Source organism: Nilaparvata lugens, chromosome 2, assembly GCF_014356525.2.
Source record: "Nilaparvata lugens isolate BPH chromosome 2, ASM1435652v1, whole genome shotgun sequence".
Classification (NCBI taxonomy): Eukaryota; Metazoa; Arthropoda; class Insecta; order Hemiptera; family Delphacidae; genus Nilaparvata; species Nilaparvata lugens.
This window is the reverse complement of record NC_052505.1, coordinates 69,907,020-69,929,405: the sequence shown is the minus strand read 5'-3', so window position 1 is coordinate 69,929,405 and position 22,386 is coordinate 69,907,020. Positions and strand designations below refer to the sequence as shown.

Sequence of the window (22,386 nt, the reverse complement as noted above, 5' to 3'; positions counted from 1 at the left end):
ATTAAAAACTTTTCAAATATGAAAACCATGTATTGGAAGGCAACAACAATCAGATGTAAATTATACTATCTTTCCCAACTATATTGCTTCAATCAATCGATTAAAGGGAGGGAGTCTATTCAAACGACTAACAAATAGAAATATATTAAGACAATTTGGAGTCATTAGATAAATTATAATGAAAAATGCAAAAATAGGAAACACAAAATAAAGATACAAATTATGAAAAATACGTTTTCGCCACACTGCACAGAAAGCAGGTGTTTTCCAGTCCCTACGTAGATCTAAAAGACATTGTTTGCAGACGACTCTCGTCTGACGTCAGAACATGCTTCTTTCTGGCTAAGGCCAGAAATAGTAACCTTTCCGGCGCTTTTTGAAAATGAGTTTGGACAACTGTGCAATATGGTGCATTGTGTTCAGGAGGGTGAGATCAGAAATTTTCACCCCACTTTGAGTACCCTACGACGTCTGGTTCTTGAGATATGAGACATCAAAGTTTCCCCCCCCCCTCATAAAACGTTCTTATTCGATTTATTATTCTTATATAGCTGATGCCAAAAAGTTAGGGGGCTTCGTGGGTCACATGGTGTAACCTACTCACAGCTGATGCAATGCATATATTATTATTGTCTCTTTTGATTTAAAAATAAGCCAAGCTAGATGACAACTCTACTTGACAACATCAGCTATTGGGACGCAAAGAGACCCACGAAACCGCCTAACTTTTTGGCGTCAGCTATACCTGTAGTGTGGCGAAAAATATCGTACGCGACTCTCTCAGAAAGGTGTTTACGGTATTCGGATAACATATTCCCGGGCTCGGCAAGCCTCGCCCGGGAAACTATCCTCATACCGTAAACATTAACTTTCTGTGCTTGTAGCGTAATATACTATTAAAGTGTCCATTTGACATAACTTATAAATGTATTAATAAAACTTTTCATTTTTGAATTATTAATTTGGACGATTTTAGAGATTTACGGTGATCAGAGATTATACAATTATTATTACATTTTGAGAATTTGGTTTTCAATTAATCACTTTCGAAGATTTCACTTATGTTGAAGCGAAATTCTGGCGCTGGTTAATTGAATGTGTTCTGGGGTTTGACTTGGACGTCGACGACCGCCAACTCGCCGTTCACCAGGTGTCGCCCCCGAGGGCGGCAAACGAAACTTATTTGCTCGACGTTAACATGGTCAGGACTGGCCGTGACTGACATGATGAGCGACCTACAAGAATTTTGGAAGCAGGCCTTCCGGTTGAAGTTGCTTCAGTGATTTTTTTGTCTTTTACGCCTGACTGCCTCTAAGGAATCTCCTCTACATCTTCGGACGCATGTTGTTGTTGTTTGTCCTTGGTTAAGGGGTGGAATTTTTGACGAAACCATTTCGCATAGCTGTTGGATGGTGGATGGGTGATTATAATAGTGTACAAAAGTGGAATTATAAAGAACGATAAAGTATTACAATTGTTATAATTTTATTATTTTAAAGGCTGGTACATTATAGATCAGTAATAATATAAATATTAAAATACACAAATTGGAAAAATAATATAAAAATTAATCTGAACCAACATAATTATAAATTACGTGAATTAGGCATCAATCAACACAAAAAACCGTGTAGGACTATTGAATCTGGTCTCAGACAAAGACCTGTTGAGTAGCAAGGATGTCTGCAAACGGCTGGACGATCTCTCGAGTGGCAAAGTAGAATATCAGGCCAAAAGTGATCGAGATAGGTAACGCTGGTAGTGCTTTTTTGAAGATCGCCAACAGCAGAAGAGTGAGGCACAGTCCCTAAAAACAAACATTTTTCAATTACCGAATTGAAAATGTATTAAAATAAATTACTAGCATAAAATTGTCTTGTGAACCGAACTTTACGAATCGCAAATCGAGATCAACTGTTTTTAATTACAAAAGTTCATAAAACCGCATCTTTCAAGCCTTGAAACAGATCTGGAATTTTTGAATCACATATTTTTCGCTACACTGCACAGAAAACGTACTATTCCTTGGGACGTTTTCTAGGTTGGAAAGATAACGTTTTACGAACCGTGCAAATAAACAGAGCTGATCCTCGTGTTACCTGTCCCAAACGTCGTCACTCTCGGATGTCGGATCACTTCCACTTTCCGTGCATTTTAAATGAGAGACTAGGGCCAAGGAGAAGGGCTCTATTTGGATGCAAGCAACCAGGTGATGAATGGGATTTTTGACCGAGCGAAGTGAGGCATTTCTCTTAATGTTTATATGTTGCGCATTCACGGCGAAACGCGGTAATAGATTTTCATGAAATTTGACAGGTATGCTCCTTTTTTAATTACGCGTCGACGTATATACAAGGTTTTTGGAAATTTTGCATTTCAAGGATAATATATTAGGAAAAAGGAGCCTCCTTCATACGCCAATATTAGAGTAAAAATCAGACTATAGAATTATTCATCATAAATCAGCTGACAAGTGATTACACAGATGTGTGGAGACACAGGTATTGGTTTACCTAAGTAACGTACTTAGGACACACAATAAGCTTCGGTTGAAGTGTGAGGTTCTTTGAACCTCATTGTGATCATTGATCATTGAATCCGTCCCAAATATAAGAGTACATACACATAATCATAACATAACGTAAACATAAATCTGTCTTCAAACATAACATAACAAGAGCATAAATCAAGACTGAAAAAGTTCCAGTTTCCAAATCAGGTGGATGAGAATAGAAAGGGGACAAACCAAGAAATTGGTAAGAAAGAAACGGAATAGAAGAAAAGGTCATACAATAAAAGTTATTATAGACTTACTATCAGAATAGCTACGAAGCAGGCTATGGTGGTATTCCAATCACCATAAGAGGAAGCTTTGCCCACTAGAACGCTGTAGAATATAAAGTCACCAAGTCCCAGTTTAACACCACCTAAACAAAATTATAACAATTATTGATCATTGGATTGTCGATAAAAAGACTGAAAATACTGAAAAAGGAAATTATTATATTCTGAAATAGGTACTCTAAAGTTTAGTAAGGTTTGGAGCTCAGGAGCTCTGAATCAATAAAAAGTGTTTTTGTTGATTGAGTTTCAAGGTTTTATTGGGCCAGTTGGAAATTAATGTTACATTTAGTCGTGTTACAAAAATTGAACAATACAAAAAAATTATTATCGTCCAACAATAAATATCAGTCTATGTTAACCATACAATTTGCAGTAAGGCAACGCATGGTAATTTTAGTACAATAAATTGCAATAACAATAGAAATTCCCTTGAAGGATAGAACTGGTGAACAAGTTCCAAGTTTTGTTGGCCTTTTTTAAATTGGTACTTTTTAAATTTAGTTAATTGCATAGTGTGTACTTTGTTTTGTACAGTGGAACGTTAAAGCATCATTTATCGAATCAATTGCATCTGCATTTTCAGCCTAAGTAGTATTTTATAAATTTTAATAAAAAAATAGACTAGTTGAACTACCCATTAACTCATCATTTACTAAACAGTATCACAGTTTTCTTCTCTGGCCTCCAGAACAACAATTGAAACAATTTAATAATTGGCTTTCTTTTTTTAAAGCATTGGGCGGTGTGAATAAAAACGAGTAGGACAAGTAAATACTTGAATGAAAAGTAAACGTCAAAATTGAAGTGAATAAAACAAGTATTTACTCTTACTCGCAAGTAAATACTTGAGAGGCTAGTAAACCCCCGAAAAATGCCAATTTTGGTGTGAATAAACGCAAGTAAACACGTCCATTCGTCACATACTCGTCCATTCGCAAGTCAACCCGACCCCAGACTTGCAGTCGTACTTGTACACAAGAGATGGATGCATTTATGAACTTGCGTGGTGTGAAACGTTATAGAGACCGGCGTGATATAAGTCCCGATCTATCTAAGGGACTATTACGGTTTGAGAGCAAAAACGTAGATTTTCTCACTTTGCACTTTCTTGATGAAAACACTGATGCAAGGGGTGAAGGATTAACTGCACGGAAAAAAAATGGAAAATTTTCTGAGATACCTTAGTGATCCAGGATTCCAAAGTGGTGTTGCCAACGACATGGGGGTTGAAAGAAGTACCGCCAGCAGAACATTTTCAAGTGTATTGAATAAATAGTGTCGAAGTCTGAAGATTGGATTAGATTTCCACGCAATATTGAAGATATAGATCAGGACAAGGGCGGATTGAGCTTCAAAATTTCGCATTCCGACTGTCATTGGTGCTATAGATTGCACTCATGTGCAATCAGCGTTTAGCGTCGAAAACAGAACAAGTAACAACAGGTATGATGCGTAGTAGTCTGTGTGGCGCTACAAGTATTTACTTGCCTTTCTTGTGAATTCAGTTGTCTCGCAAGTAAATACTTCGTAATAAACCCTCGAGTTGGCGAGTACATGGTCACAAGTAAACTCGACGCTTTATTCACATCGGTTTACTTGGAGTTTAAATACTCATTACACTTTACTTGTAAGTAAATACTCGTCGTACTCGTTTTTATTCACACCGCCCATTATTTGAAATTATATTTTCTTGATTCTATTACAAAATCTGATAGACCTCATCCCAAAGAGTAATTATTGAAGTCCAACTGAACTGCATTCAAGCCAATGTTCATGAGTTCAGCCTCAATCAGTATTTTGGCCAACAGAGTCTAAAATGATAATAAGAAAACAAAGATATTGTCAAATTTCACTGAATATTTATTAAAAACTTTAAAACAGTACCATGATTTCACGTTTACCGTACAGATTTTAGCGTTTACCATGATTTCAGCTGTACTGTACAGCTGATACATCATTATCAGTACAGCTGATGATGCGTTGGTAAACGTGAAACCATGGTACTGTTTTAAAGTTTTTACTTTCCTTGTCCTATTACCATTGCTTTCCGAAAAAAATTAAGGTACCCCAATTTCTAAAATTCTATACGTTTCAAGGTCCCCTGAGACCAAAAAAGTGGTTTTTGGGTATTGGTCTGTATGTGTGTGTGTTTTAGGAGCTCCGCCCCATCTATTTGATTTTAGACTATCAATTATCAGGCTTCAGATACAATTTAAACAAAAAAAATTGCATGGTTGCCTGTAAAGTCAGTATACAGGCGAAAGTTTTACATGACAACGACTTGAGTGGTAAAATAATTTTAATGTGAATATTCATTCATGTAGTAGGAAGAAGGATGAAATAATAGTAACAATTTAAAACATTTATTTATACAAAGAATTATATTTAAAACATTAATTTATACAAAGAATCTCGCACTGAACCACAACATAACCTATTCACTTATGCATGATTATGTGATTATGCATTATTGTGATTACTAAAATAACCTATTCACTTATTCACCTAAGCAGGCGCAGTCGCAGGAGATTGCTTGCGGCGCCTGCGCAGGTTGACTGCTCCGTTTCACTCTCTCTCCAGGTGAATGCCTTCGGATTGCTGCTGTGTTGCTGGCCACTGCTCCTATTCGTGCTCTTTCCAGACGACCGTGAACCGAAACGAACGCTCTCACTCACTCTCATTGTGAGCGCATAACGTGGGAACGTAACGCAGTTTCTTGAAGTGTCACCCGGCAAACCAATTTATAAGACGTTGTCACGTCAAAATTGCGAGTGGAAAAGATTGAGCATGAGAATCTCTACAATTAATGTTCAGTAACATTTTCACGTAAAATTAAAAATAAGCTCGAAATTCGAGAAAATGTGATTATCCAATTGCAAACTGTTGATTCTATTAAATGATTCACTATGAAGAGATAGCATACCTCGTGTGTCTCCAGCGTTATCGCCCTGTCACCAGCTGGCTCAAATCTTTGAATAGTAGACTTGAGATGCGTGGGAACACTAGCGTCAGGTGATCAATTTTCATAACGGCAAGGAAAGTTGTATGAGTGCGCCACACCAGATTTTTAATAAATATTATAGTGAAATTTGACAATATCTTTGTTTTCTTATTATGGAGAGATTTCACAACATCACCATCAATTCTACTAAGTCTAAAATTAGTTTCAGATATTAAGTAATAGGTAGATTCGTTCCATAATGAATAAAAGCACTCCATTTTCATCTTATTCTAATAAGATAGTTTTATTAATGCCATGAACCTGAGATGCTCTATGCATGACTAGTCCAGTTAAATGGTCGTTTTTCAGGAAACAGCCCCGAAAGAATAATTGTATTTTGGGGCGCTGAATTCGAATCTGAAATTTGCTGACACGCCAGAGTTGAAAATTTTCCATTTTTTTCCGTGCAGTTAATCCTTTGACTTCACCCTCAAAACCCCCTAAAAATTCGGACTTTTTTAGTTTTACCATTTTATCTCGAAAACTTCGAGTTTTTGGAGAAAAATCATTCTTTACAAAATCAAAGATAATAAAATTTCCAATAAATTGAATGGTCGCGCAGGATTCTACCATTTTTGGTTCCGGAGCTACAAAATTTCAAAAAAGGGGTATTTTTCAAGGGTTTTTCAAAATTATTATACAAACCTACCACTTCTACCCCTATACAACTAGAATATTTTTCTAGTATAGATAAAAACCACACCTCACGTGAATGAACAATTAATTCTGAACAGGATTCCTTAGGAATTTTCGAATTTAGTAGTGAAGGAAGGGGGAATACACCTAAAAATAGAAAATCATGTTCTACAGCCAAAATACATTTTTTTTATTATAATACCTTTTTAAGGCCTTCCTAAAAAAATACATATTTCGGCTGAAATCATCTCACGAGGGTTATTTTCTATAAGAATCACCTGTTAGAAACATTTAATTTCAGTATTTCCTAGTGGGGGGTACGTCATAAGGATACGCCAAGGATCAAAACTTTAAACACTTAAAACTTTTGACAGAATGATCAGATCTCCTTGTACTACAGATCATTCTTCTTAGCTCGTCAAGGCGGTTCAAAATCATGTATCATAACTAAAATTTGATGGAAAAATAAAAAATTCCTCTTTTGGTGTATTTTGGTCCATATTTGAATACACAGAAAAATGGCCAATTTCTATATTCAAAACTGTGTATCTCGGAAACCCGAAATGATAAAAAATGGAACTTGGTCTTGATTTGAAGAACAGAATCTCCTCTCTCATGTGAGGTAAATGAATTTTGTGGAAATATAATCGTGAAGTATAAGATACGTTTGTTTAAAAAATCAAGAAATATGCGATATTTCTATCATGTATCTCACTCGTTTTAGAGACTCTTGAATAACAGTGGAATCGCAGAAAAAATGAAAATAATTATTTTCTCAATTGGCTGTAACTTTTGAACGGTATTGAAATCAGAAAAACGATTTATGAGAGCGAAAAGAGGAGAAAATTCTCTACAACCTTGACTTCTTTTTGAATTTTTCTCTGAAGTGTTTCACAAGATATGCAATTTTGAATATGCGAGAAATTTGTGATATGTTAATCATTTTCACAGTCTCACATAATTATTCAAAGTTGCGTATCTTGTGAAACACTTCAGATAAAAAATCAAAAAAGAAGTCAAGGTTGTAGAGAATTTTCTCCTCTTTTCGCTCTCATAAATCGTTTTTCTGATTTCAATACCGTTTAAAAGTTACAGCCAATTGGAAAAATGATTATTTTTATTTTCTCATTATTTCTAGGATTTTACTGTTATTCACGAGTCACTGAAACGAGTGAGATACATGATAGAAACTTTATATTGGTCTCAAATGAGAGAAAAGAGAATTACATGCTTCGTAAGCTACGTTGCCTTAAACCCATCTTACATGACTTTACTTGAGACAAATTTGAGAAAGTTGCAATTTTACACGAATTGGCAACCCTGTAATTTGTTCGGATGGAGGGCCAAGTCTCAACTTATTTTACACAAACTATAGACACTATATTCACTTCACACTCTCAGCATTCATTATAGATAACATCAACGCTTCCCATTCTACCAATGCTGACGGTTTGATGTGAATCTCACTGTAGTTGTTTGAATTCAATTAAAACAATTTCTAATGAAATGAATATATATTTTATGTACATATGCTATTGTAAAATTATGTTCAATCAAATTATTTTGTTTTCCCAATGATGATCGGTTTGGTTTTTCGTACTTTAATCAAGTTTCTATGGTCACATCATTGTTAGTACTTGACAGTCTAGTCCAGTCAAATGGTCGTTTTGCGGAAGCAGCCCCGACAAATTTTTCTCGACGGTTCTATATGTATTTTGGGGCGCTGAATTCGAATCTGAAATTTGCTGACACGCCAGAGGGCAGCTTCACCCCAAAACCCCCAAAAACCCCTAAAATTTCGGACTTTTTAAATTTTACACAGACTATAAAGTAGTTGAAGTGTACTGACGTTCTTCGTCATCTTCGAACTCCCTGGGCATGGGCTGGTGGGGCGGGGCCGGGTGGTTGGGGGGTGGTCCTCCACTTTGGCGGCCGTCGGTGGTCACCGTTCTGTTGCGTCGCATCGGCGCCTGACCCGCCACCCAGTCTCGTGTGAATCCGCTCTCCGGGTCCTCACATCCTAGCCACCACAATCACTTCAAGTAACAGCTCAACAAACTCCTATCTACATTTTCAATAGTCAAATTAATCTACCAAATTACAAAAAATGCATGAGGTGTGAGACTCATCTGACTGTGGTTGGTTACGAAAGCATAAATTAAATTGAAGTTGAAAATAAAATAAAACAAAAATTGACATCTACCTGAAAGTTAAAGTGATAAATATTACAGTCCAGTCAATACAAACATAAAAAAGGGGGTGTACTTGCCATATTTATATTGTAGTTCTGATTTTTTAAATATATTATTTGGATACATGAGAGAAGTCCAGAACCAATTTCTTCATGCAAAATTTCCTTGTGCTAGATAAAGAGTGATCATGAAACCTCGTATTTTTGGTCCAGTTTCCAGCTATGTGATCCAAATCCAGTAATCGGACAGAAAAGTTTGCTCTCGCCTTTTTTTAGATTATAAAAGTCTGAACAAAATGAGATCATTCGGACTGTACATCTCCAATGAATATGGAATATAATTTTTCAAAAATGAGTAAAATTTCTTGAAAAAATCAACTTTGATGAATTTTAGTTTTTGATCAACAATATCTTCCGATTGTTACAATTTAGATGTATAATTCAAAATCCCTATGGGCGTAATTTTGTGCTCTACATCTGAAACAAGGTAGAGCGCTCTATCTCATATAGATTTCCAGGTACACCTGACAATAATGCTTCTTGTATTGTGAAAAACACCTAATTTTTAGTTTCAACCATCATCACCAACTAAACTGTCCTCACAGTGATATTTCGCAAGATGCTATAAGTTCATGAGATTATGTTATATAAGAATCACCTGTTAGATGCACTTCATTTCAGTATTTCCTAGTGGAGAGGCGCGCATAAGGGCACCTCAAGGATCAAAATTTCAAACACTTGAGCGACTTTTTGATAGACGCTTTTCATAGACAATGCGACCCATAAAAATGCATTTTAAAATAGAAGATACAACAGAATAACTAGTTTAAACTAATAAATGTAATCAATATTTCTAATCACCTTGATCAACAGGAGGTGGCGGAGAGTCTGAGTTTACGTTAACTGCACTGTAAACAACAGTCGCTGGAACAAACATTAAAAAACAGAATGAACTTGTGATTTACGAAAGGCAAGATGAAGAATTTGCTATGTGCTGTTATCAGTTGACTACAATTTTGACAAAACTCTTAAAAGTGGTTCAAGTTGCTCAATACACACACACCTCCACCAATAGAGTAAACTTTGAAAATTATACATTTTATCTTCCTATCAATGTCATTAGTTTCCAAAATAAAATAGAATTTCACAAATGTATTATAAAGAGACATGAGCAAAGATATACTGATTTATTTTTACTGACTAGATCCTGAAAAAGAGCAGAAGCTAGATTTGAAATTTTCTTTGAATTATGTCATGATGAAACAGAAAAAAGGTATAGAGTTGTATTAATAATACAGTTCAATTGTATCAGTTTGAATGTATTTAACTCAACCTTATGCTAACTTGAACCTAACTAGATTAAAATTGGAAAATAGTTGAAAAATGTTGAGTAAATACTTACATGAATAGATCAAAGCAGGAAATATCTGTTCATTTCGTTCTTGCGCCGTTTCAACGAGAATTCTCAGAGGACCCTTAGGCGTCAGCACAGCCACCAGATCTGGCAAGTAGGTCATTCAATTAACATAGTTCAAACACAAAATAATAGAAGGATAGATCATGACTACAATACTACACAAGTATAACTTATTACAAGATGGCTCCTAAATTGGAGTATTTATTCACTGATTGGATAGAGGAAACAATACAATAGTCAGAAAAGAAAAACAGGCTATTGCCCAAAACTCTTCTATTTGTTTATTTTGTCTCAAATCGTCCAAATATTATGTAGTTTATGTACATATTGATTTCTACGCCAAATCATTAATCTTTAAATTATAAGTCAAAATAAAACCAAAAATTTAACATTTAGATAGGTTGATAATGAAACTCTCGAAAAACAGAAAACAAAAATCTTTATGCAAAGTTAATCTGATAAAAATCAATGCTAAGAAAATAATATTCTTTAAACCAACACTTTTTATTTTCCTTGACTCAGTGAAAACAAAGAAATGAAAGCGAAACTTGCTTGTTGGTAGGAATTGAATAATCCTTATGCTAAATTTGAAATTTACTCCTGCTCTCTACTTTAGTGCTTCAGAGTAAACTAATTTGCTCTTTACTTTAGTTTCAGGTTTCCGGTGATTGATAATGGTTAATCACATAATTAATCTCCAGTTATTAACCAACAAAAATAATTATTAAACACCACCATTATTCATTGCATGTACAACCATCAGTTATCAACCAACAAAAGCAATCATGACATTTTTTGAAAAAAATATGGTTGCGGATCGTTTTACTCAATATAACCACAATAACATATTGATATTGATAAGGAGTGGCCGTAGTGGAGTAGATTAGATGCTGACTTTAAAATTCAATAAAAATTGAGATAGGAATATCAAACAATGATAACAATGTTCGATTTTGAAGCATCTAAATTTGAAAATCTACTTTGTGAAATTAAGGGTAGTTCAAGTCATAATCACTTTTTTTTTACCATTTCTCGGTTTTTTGGTTCATTATGTAGTTCGAAATGTGCGCTTTCCAATGATGTCTGAATCACAATTCTATGTAGACTGGAAACGATTCTAGCAAGATTTCAAAAATGTTCTGCTTGGGTATTTTCTTCAAAATATACAACATTGTAGGCTTTTACTTGTGCTACACTGACAGTAAATAATTTATTCAAATTACTTTACTATTCTATTGTAACCACATGTTACTTTGCTTTTCAAGTTGGTATCACTGACATTCCAGTGAAATAGAAATCTAGTCATCCAGTGTAACTATGTTATGTTTATTTGTTTACATCTGACTTGGTGTTTGTGACTTGTGAAGTGAATTTTAGGTTACGTGATTCTATTTTCCATTCCACAGTTTATTTCATTCAATAAAACATGCCAAGACAAAAAAGTTGGAAATCTAAAAGAAATTTTAGAGGAAATAAGTTTAAAAAATATTTACTGATAGAAATACGGTGACTAGTGAACAGACTAGTGAAGCTGGGCCCAGCAATGCGCCTGTTACAAGTGCTTCAAAGAAGAAAATTTCAGACAATTTTGAACAATTTAAAGTTTTAAATGCTTCATGCTTTGATAAGGAGTGGCCGTAGTGGAGTAGATTAGATGCTGGCTTTAAAATTCAATAAAAATTGAGATAGGAATATCAAACAATGATAACAATGTTCGATTTTGAAGCATCTAAATTTGAAAATCTACTTTGTGAAATTAATTAAGGACTGAAAATTTTGTGAAGTAAACAACTGCAAGACTTAACTTATTTCGGACCTTATCTAAATTTGGGAGAGGAATAGCTCAAGGTTACCTTATTTTTTCTCTCCCTATCATTTTGAAGATGTACTGTATGATGTATTGTATAAATGAATAAAGAATTCAGAGAGACCCGGGTTCAAATCCCGGTCCGGGCTATATATTTTTCCCGGGCCACTGCCACTCCCATGTTTTGGATGGACAAGTTGAGCCCTCGGCTGCCTAATAACAGTAGTTAGGTCATGTCAGAGGCCCTGAAATTGATCAGATGCCAACCTGAAAACTCTGACACCAGATCCGAACCAGCCACGTCACTCGATATTATTATTTTTATATTGATTAGAATCATGAATTGTATTTGCTGAAAACTTTACAAAAAAGCAATAAGCATCTTCAACAATTAAAACATAATACAACTCATGTTGTAGATTAAGATTATAATTGCATATATTTCTGCTAAGATTTCATATTGCAAAACTCATTCAGTAGAATAGAAAACTTTTACCTTTAGTCAGTCACTACTCTAGAAAACCTTTTTTGCTGGTAACCTTTTTACACTACTTTGTAATTTATTATACAAAAGAATTCGCTGATACTTATGGCTTCTAATAGATTTGTGTAGCCTAACCCTAGGTCATACAACGAGGTCTTTCTGCCTTGAGTTGTAGGAGTGAATTGCAGAGTATACAAATGCATATTGTTCTTGACAAAGATTAAATTATAAAAAAGAACAAACATGGCAGTCATTATTTTGTTTTCAGAGAATAAATTCCTACAAGTTTCATCATAGCTTGGACCAAATAATATTATTATCATTCCCTTTTTTGCCAAATGAAGGCTTTGTTTCGCTGAAGGTGTTCTTCCCCATAATATTACATATTATATATAACAGAGTGGTTAGTTACCCCATATAGATATAGTTGCGAGCACAACCCATGTGGTCCACTCGGGCAGGTATTTGATGAAGACGAGAGCCATGAGGGCGGCGACGAATATGAGGTAGGCCTGCTGCAGGCGCAGGGGACCCTTCCAGTGGATGCAGATCATGCCCAGCGTCGCAAAGTTCCACATCAGCACAGTCAGTGAAATATAATCCAACGCTATGTTGTAGGCACGCAGTATCTCCCTAAACAGTCAACAAAAACAACTATGTATCCTCTACGACTCCACAATGCAAACATTCTTTCTAAAAAGCAGACATTTCCAAGCTTGCATCAGTATTTTAAGAAGGAAGTACTGTAACTTCTAAATTATGAGAGTGTAAATAATTGACAAGGAGAATAGCGATTCCAGATAAGTTCAAATCAAAATAAAAATATATATATTTATAGGTATTTTTGCTAAAGTCTGTGAATTCACTCTGCTTGAATGTGTTGAGTTTGAATAAATCTATCCTTGTTTTTATCGATAACATTAATTAGAAAATGCTTGAAATACTCCTCCAAAAGTGAGCTCAACCACTCAACATTACAAAATTAAGCAGGTTTGAGAATGCAACTGTAGAGAAAAGATTTGTAGATTTCGTTATTAGTCCATGATGCAACAGTTAGAGCCTACTGTATTTCACAATAAACAGACTTTCTATAAGTAGTCTGCTAATTATAGCATGTTACAGTCGTCCTAGACTCTGTATTTTACTTCATATTACCAAAATATATTGACTTTCTTCGAATTATCTAGTTTTTCAAGGGAACAGGGATTTACCTCATATTATAAAATGTTTGTATTATCGAGAGTCAACTGAATTCTCTGCAACGCAAAGATTCTTTCAAACAAGCACAACTTTCCAAGAAGATATTATCATGGAGAATGAAGTATCATCTAAATTACAAGATAAAGTAAATAATTGGCAAAGAGAATAGTGCATACAACTTTCCAAGAAGATATTATCATGGAGAATGAAGTATCATCTAAATTACAAGATAAAGTAAATAATTGGCAAAGAGAATAGTGCATAGCGATTCCAGATCAGTTAAAAATTAGTTCAAAAGTAGTATATGTTACAGTCGTTTTACAAATAACATTAAAATCACAATCTCACAATATACACACACATTCATTTTTTTTTTTTTTTTGAAATATTTAACCTACTTCAATATATTAAATAGTTGAAGGAATAAAACGATCTACTTACGTTAAATATAAGTAAGAGAATATAGAAAGCAACATGAGGGACGAAATTATTAACCATCCATGAATGACCTGAAATCAAATTAAAGTTGTTACTATACATTTTCAAAAACGTTTTTGACTCTCAATGTGTATTCGCAGGACGAAATTATACGGGTGAAAATTGGAGGTTCTTAAATAACCTAATTTTGTATCAATAGACAATCCAGGATTACTTTCAGTACATGATTTGACTGTGAACGTGCTTTTAATATAAAATTAAACAGTTTTCCATTTTGTATCCTCCCCTCCACCGTTGGATTCACTTATACACCTGCAATGCTTATTCTATGCTGGGTTTATAAATACGAGTAGTTAAAGTAAAATCGATGAAATTAATGTTGCTTTGCATGACGAAACACTATAATAGCTTTTTTGTAGTTCAGACACTATGTTACTTGTATACACGTAAAAATAACACAGTGTCTGAACTAGATAGAACAAAGTTAAAATCTACGGCTTATTTATAAATAGAGGTGGCTGTATGCAAGATGAGGAGGAAAGTGTTAAAACAGTCCTAATCACATAGAAACCCTAACGAATTATTCCTCGGTACATAATTGGTTTTCCTCGGCTGATAATTATCAACCTACAATCAAATTGCAATACACTCGTGCGCCTGTAATTATTTTGTGTCACCAAATAGAGAATGATTTTTGGAAGATTCAGATTGACAACTGAAATAATAGATTTGAAGCATTGAACACACCTTGTAGAATCGATACTTGTAGAGCAGAATCAGGATCACTGTCATTATTATGATGACCACCAGTAGAATTAATGCGTTGGCCACAGCATCAAAAATTTTCGAGCCAGCATCAGGAGTTTCTTCGTGGAAGGGTGTATATACTCTGGAAAATGTGAATACTGAATTGTAAACGTTTGTACTAATAATGAAAAGGCTTATTCTACTTGTGTGACTTGCCTGAGTTGATTGAATAATGAGATAAAAGTGTATCATTAAATGGAATTACTGTTATTATATATTCCGTCTTCTACGATCTTTTTTAAGCCGCCTACACACTTCAAGACCAGACCTAAGACCAAGACCGTTTCAAGTATTTAGGCCACAAGCAGACCGTCTGGAATGGTTCAACACACTCCAAGACCAGACCTTAGACCAGACATCTTGCTGTTGGCAACAGCAAGGGGGTTGGTAACATTGTGAAGGAAGGTACATGAATAGTAGAACTGGTTTGAAAAAGAGACAGCAGCTGGTTCAGTCACTCTTCAATAGCATGACTTCAACCTCGTTGAATCATAAAGTAGAATACTTTATAAATATAGTTGAGTTTACTATTTAAATTGGTTAAAACGTTTATATGATATTAATGATAAAAAATGATAACTTGTAAAGGCATAATATTGATTACTTCTATACTTGTAGTGAAACAAGAATACTGCCAACCTTATAGTGATCTAATAATTATCAAATCCAATCCAAAATATCCTCAATTTTGATTATTTTTGAGTAATCGCAAAGCATTACTCAAAAATAATATTAATATGAGGGCGCTGAATCCGAATCTGAAATCACAATTTCTCTATGAAACATTTTTCCGCAATTCAAGTTTTCGGCCAAGATCGACGAGCTATTGAAGACGGTCTGCCGTCTAAAAACAGCGCTACACACTACAAGACCCGACCAAAATAGTGTTGGGGAAGGAAAGACCGTCTTTGGTCAAAGCCGGCAAACCGGCAGACGATTTAAAGATCATTAATCAATCTAAAGACAGCCCTACACACTACAAGACCCGACCTAAGACTTAATCAAGTAATGAACCAATCAAGTAAATATTCTTTAAATCAATAATAATAGTTTTTAAATTGTTATATGAATTGTTATAAATATGAAGATTATGGATATCAATTGAAAATACATTTTATAGTCTGAATAATATTCTTTCTTATGCAATAATACTACTAGTGTACGGCATTTCATAATAAAGAAAGTTACAAGAGTTTCATTTAGCAATAAATTATATTAATATCTATAATTACATGCTGAATAATCGCTTAAGTAAATATTTTCTTTTAGGAATTCTCAAAGTTAAATATTCAACAATGATACATTTTTCAACTGTTTCGATTATTGATGAAATGTTAAATGTGGATGCCAAATTGAAACAAAGGAGTATAGATAATAATGAACTTCTTATGAGCCCAAATCATTTTCCAAAGATGATCGTTATAGTATACTATGTGAAATCAATAGGATCACGGTGTACATGAAAAATGAAACACTCATTGGCAATTCCTGATTTTGAAGCAACGTTCAGATCTACAATTTTACAGTAATTATATGCAGCAAGTCCAAATTGTCTTTGACCTAACACCAAGGATCGCATGCCAAAATTGGATCGGTTGGAAATTTGAACTTGGATTGTAACATATTGCTTATAATGAATCTATAGCTCATAGCTGAATCTATTTCCGGATTGCACAAAAGCCGGTTAAATTTTAACCGTGATTAATTCCACGAGAACCAATCAGAGAAGCCGTCTTATCAAAAAGGCTTTCTCTGATTGGTTCTCGTAAAATTAATCACGGTTAAAAATTAACCGGCTTTTGTGCAACCGGGCTCAAGTTTTTTTAAATTTGTTTCAATTTCTGAATACCGTAGTTGATGCGATTTTGACGTTGTTGTGACATTTTGTAATGTTTTCAACAATAAACAATTTTTAATTTAGAATTCTGACATGGGAAAATATTATTATTTAACGGGTATAATTTTGCAATAATCCAAAAACTATGTATATGGTGTAATGAATGGCAAATGAGTAGGCTATACTCACAAGTACATATCTTTAGTTCTGTAGAATACAACAGTATTCATGGTAGCAACGACGACCAGCATACACAGGGAGACTGGCACAAACAGTTTGATGACATGCGCCGCTCCGTACTTGAGCTCCTCCTCATCGTCCCATTCCTGCTCCACTCTGGCCCCTTGCGCCTGGCCCCTATTGCTTCCTTGCTCGCCATCCTAAACATCCATTTATTTTGAAAATTAATATACTGTTCATCTTAGAATATGAAGAAACAGTAAAGAACAGGATGATAGTTTATTAAAATTCAAAAGAGAAATGAAAAACTGTTTGTCACAGTTAGATTAAGTCATATTTGGATTAATTACACAAATTGTGTTCTTATGAACGACTAGTTTGACAGTAAAATAATGAGTTAGTGTTGTGGACTTGTAAATACCTAGTGTTTTTTCCTCTATAAAATATGATTCACTGTTCAACAATCTTGTAGGTTGGCCTATAATTTGATTAAAGTATTAATTGATTAATTTATTGCCGTAACAAATTATTGTAGTGGCAACCACTTCAAGTATTCAAGTAAGTATTCTTGAAAAATTATTCAACCTACAAAGTTTACTAAAATTAGTAAAAAAGTCTAGTTTGGTAAAATTTTAACCTTCAAGTTTTACACTGAAGATACTTGAAAGTAGGTAAAGATTATCAATCTATAAACCATATCAACTTCCGAGATACTTGAGGTAGGTAACGATTGTTAATCGATAAACCAATATCTACTTCAAAGTTCCTCAAACAGTAAATCAGTGTATCAATCCATGAATTGGTACCATTTCTTATATAAATCTAGTTCCAACCTGAGGTTTTACATGTTCTATCGTAACAAGAGATTATTTCTAAAAATCTCGTAGCCTAATATTTACCAGCTGATGAGTTTCTAAAGATGATGAATATTGATGTAGGTTCAATGCGTGGAGCTTGATAAACGGATCGATGAGTGTTCTATGATAAAAGTGAGCTTAAATTGAATTTGCAAAATATATTAAGTATAGAAGTAAGCAAGATGCATAATAATAATGTGTGAAGACTTAGATCAAACATTAGACCAAACTGGAATACTAATTGACCGAACGAAGTGAGGTCTAAGATTCAAGTCGTCGGTATGGCATTTCTCTTAATGTTTAAATGATTATATATTTATATGTTGCGCATTTACGGCGAAACGCGGTAATAGATTTTTATGAAATTTGACAGGTATGTTTCTTTTTGAATTGCGCGTCGACGTATATACAAGGTTTTTGGAAATGTTGTATTTCAAGGATAATATAAAAGGAAAAATGAGCCTCCTTGATACGCCAATATTAAGGTAAAAATCAGACTATAGAATTATTCATTATAAATCAGCTGACAAGTGATTACACAGATGTGTGGAGAAGCCAGTCTATTGCTGTATTTGTATAAGGTCTATAGTTTCAAATACATTAAAGAGGTATGCATCTTTAAGCTGGGTTTACACCAAAGATATTAACAAAATGGTTATAACTTAATCCTATTAGATTGAAGTTGACAAACACATATAGGTTATGTTCATCATGTGTATGATAAATTATGTTCAATCTAATTATAATCTAAAAGGATTGAGTTATTAACTTTTTTTAATAAATTTGGTCTAATCGCAGCTTTAAGGTCTTTGGTTTCAATATTTTTTTGCAATATTTATTGCACCGTATCAATATTCTCACATTTGAAAAAACTAATTTAATAGGTGGACAAAAATAAACAAATGAACTAAATAATGCTGAAGAAATTGTAATATTTTTGATTCTAAAAAAATAATTTTCATCAGATAGAAAGATCATCACGGAACTGGATGAATTATATCATATGAAATACAAATTCAAACGTGAACTGAGTTTGTTAACATTTAAAACAGTTGACATCTGGTACTTGTGGATGAGATTACTGCGTGAGGTCTACTGTTCACAGAACTAATAGTATTGTAATTATCTCTTAATTGTGTAGGTCCAAAAATATTTATAACAGACTAATAGCCTAATGAATAAAAGTAGAGTTTTGACATTACTTACAGGAACATTATTGAAGCCTGAAGCGCCTCCATGATTTGGTGGACGGCGTTTCCTTCCAATTCTATCTCCTACCACATCTGAGCTTCTTACTCCTTCACCAACATGAGCATCCATTATCAAAGCAGTGTATTCGTTGGAAGATTCGTAATCACTATCTGACATTCGTAACTAAAAATCTCAATTGTTATACCTTTACCAGGTTTTAAATAGAAAGTAAATTTCTTACAGACAAATGTCGACAATCAATAACACCGCTAATAAACGTTTTTAGAAAAGATCAACACATCCATATTTTATCAGTGGATGAGGAACATGTTAAGCCCACTGTTACTAATTGTTTTGCAAATGGAAAGAAATTTTACAAGTTATAAATTTTTTTTTATAGAACAAAATACATTTTTTATGTAAGCCTATTATCGGTAACATAACCTAACACAAACTAGCTGGAGTTGAATCATTATTACTAAAGAGTTGGCCACCTACCTATATAGTATCATGGTTTTAAAATGTTAGAATAATAATACTTGTAAATATTTAAGGCAACCTCAATATTGCATAAATAAAAACAATAATCCAATCAATAAATTAAACTAAACACTGACATCCCAAGTTCCCAACTACTATAAAATACACACTCACTCAATGATTGTGTTCATGGGAGGTTGCGGTGCATGTACGTCTTCGACGAAGTGAGCAATAACCAGAAACCACGGGACTGGTGCACCACTATACTTGCTTCCAATGAACGAAAATCGAATTCTGGTTCACCTTTTGGCGCGTACTTTTGAAATATTATATCGTTTACAGAGCGGTGTTGACAAAATAATAAAGGTGTTATCAATATAATCATTTCAGTTATTAATTATTATTATTGAATCAATAATATTTATTAATTTATAATTCGAAAAAAAATTTAAATTTATTATACAAGCTTGTCCAAGCCAATACTATTTTTTATGTAGGTTGCAACATTGCAACAGACCTTATCAAAAATGTAATGTTGGCTACATCAGGTGAATATTACTATTTTTGACTATGTTATCTTATTACAACAAAGCTGGAGTATTGATTAGTTCTTATAGAAGCACTAGGCTAATCATTTTTTCCTTATAAAGATTTTCTAATAATTAATGATGGCTCGTGCTATCATCAATGAAAATTTTACTACTTTTTCTATGCAATTAGTGTTAATGAATAATACATTTTATGAAATATTAGAAAAATGTTGATAATTGAAGTTTCTTGATTCATGTCTACTATCCAGACATTTATCTGGATAGATCCTGGCTTGGAATAAATCAACAAAATATAGTATTCTGACTAATGGATAACATAAACACATCTTAGTATAGTAGAATGGTCGATAAAATTGAAAATTAATAAACTTACCAGCCAATAATGAATAAATTTCTTGCTTTTCGACTATTCTGTAATTAATTCCATTAATGGAATAAAATACTTACTTCATACACCTCATCCTTTTTTAGTCTATAGATTCTGGATGTGAAGACATAACCTAACAGAACAGCAGACAACTAACGCTTTAACTCTCGACCAATAAGAAGCGTTGATCCTGGTACTGGCTTTATGGATACTTTTTGAGCGGTGCAAGTGAGCATGTACGCGGTACTACAGGTGAGCATGCACCACTACACTCTGTTCTAAAGCTGTGTACACATATACGCGCCTCCAACCCGCTCCGAGCACGCTCCGCCCTCGTACCGCTCTCGTCCCTCCATCGTATCGCAGTCGCTCCGCCCCCGCTCGTCAGTCGCACCCATCATGAACGTTATGGAATATGTTAGCTCTTCTCGCGTTCCCCGGTCGATCCACTTTTGCTCCCCGGTCGATCATCAATCGATCTGCTCGAGTGACGTTCGGTTGCGGAGCAGAGCGAAAGTCTGTATGTACCTTAAGATGGCGACCAGTACCTGAACTGTCAAAAGCTCCTACCGAACGCATTCCCGTATCCTTGATCGAAGTCGTATATGTACCGCAACCTCCCATGAACACAATCATTGTTTTCACATTAATATACATACAGAAGAAAAACTTGACCAGAAAGCAGCTTCTCTTTGTCTCAGAAAAAGAGTAACGGCCAGCAACAGTCACAGTTATAACATAGTTATTCAAAAGTATTCTTTGAGTATCTATAGTGAGGTCAACGTTATAGTGGTAGTATACGATTTGCAATGGTGTTGCTATCCTTGTCTGTCGTTCAACAAATGTGAAAGAGTTAGGGGTTAGGTTTTCTTTAGGTTATATTTGATGATGTTTTATTGGGATAGGTTAGGTTTTTGCTTTAAAATTGCAATATGCTAGAAGGGGCTAGGGTCTGGGTAGAGTTATGTTTTTTGATGTTTCAAATGTGAAAGGATAGGTTAGTGAGTTAGGATTTTGCTTTGAAAACTAAATATAAAATTATATAAAGCTATTCAAAAGTATTCTTTGAGTATCTATAGTGAGGTCAACGTTATAGTGGTAGTATACGATTTGCAATGGTGTTGCTATCCTCTTCTGTCGTTCAACAAATGTGAAAGAGTTAGGGGTTAGGTTTTCTTTAGGTTATATTTAATGATGTTTTATTGGGATAGGTTAGGTTTTTGCTTTAAAATTGCAATATGCTAGAAGGGGCTAGGGTCTGGGTAGAGTTATGTTTTTTGATGTTTCAAATGTGAAAGGATAGGTTAGTGAGTTAGGATTTTGCTTTGAAAACTAAATTATTAAATTTGAAGGGGTTAGTGGTTAGGTTTTTTTGGATTATATTTAATAATGTTCCATAAAGTTAGGTTAGGTTTTTTCTTTAAAATTGCAATATACTAGAAAGGGCTAGGGTCCAGGTAGAATTATGCTTTTTGATATTTCAAAGGTGGAAATATGGGTTAGGATTTTGCTTTGAAATCGCAATATGCTGGAAGGGATTGAAGGTTTTTACAAATAGTTATGTTTATTGATGTTTTAAATGTAAAAAGGGTGGTTAGGGGTTCGGTTTTTGTTTTGAAATGACAATACGCTGACTTAGTTATAGTGTTTTTTAACATCAGTTGATTAACAACTGTTATATTTTATTAATTATATTTTTCAAAAGTACACTTTCTTTCATTAAATAAAATGATAATATATTGATTATTATATTGAATCTAATGATAAATCATCATTGGATAATAATATCTTCATCAAATAGAATGACGATTGGCTCCAGTTACAGTGCTCGGTAACCATCATCACAAAGAACGTTACATTCAAAGAACTGACTGAATGGAACGGGAAAAACCCGTTGCTAACGCATGCGCGATACGGTGCTGTCTGAGACAGAGTGGTTTGTGACCAGAATAGTGTTCCAAATCCGCCATCTTGAAGGAAAGTAGATTTAGTAATTGCCACCTTGATTTAGTTTCTTCGGTTCTCAAGCCATCACTAGCGGTATAGTTTTGTCGTAATAAAATAATAATTATTGTAGTAGCTTCTAACAAAAAGTTTA

The 22,386-nt window shown here is 34.1% G+C and overlaps 1 protein-coding gene across 1 annotated transcript; it reads right to left on the bottom strand.

The window, feature by feature from the left end:
* Window positions 1-1,461: 1,461 nt before the first annotated feature.
* On the bottom strand, window positions 1,462-19,598 carry LOC111049308 (presenilin-1). Its single transcript, XM_039421576.1, has 10 exons — window positions 18,906-19,598; window positions 16,852-17,042; window positions 14,766-14,907; window positions 14,022-14,089; window positions 12,793-13,013; window positions 10,075-10,173; window positions 9,534-9,596; window positions 8,331-8,501; window positions 2,815-2,927; window positions 1,462-1,807 (listed from the first exon to the last, which is right to left on the bottom strand). Exons 1-10 carry the CDS (start codon window positions 19,065-19,067, stop codon window positions 1,652-1,654), a joined length of 1,386 nt encoding a protein of 461 aa, XP_039277510.1. The 5' UTR covers window positions 19,068-19,598; the 3' UTR covers window positions 1,462-1,651.
* Between the last annotated feature and the right edge of the window lie 2,788 nt (window positions 19,599-22,386).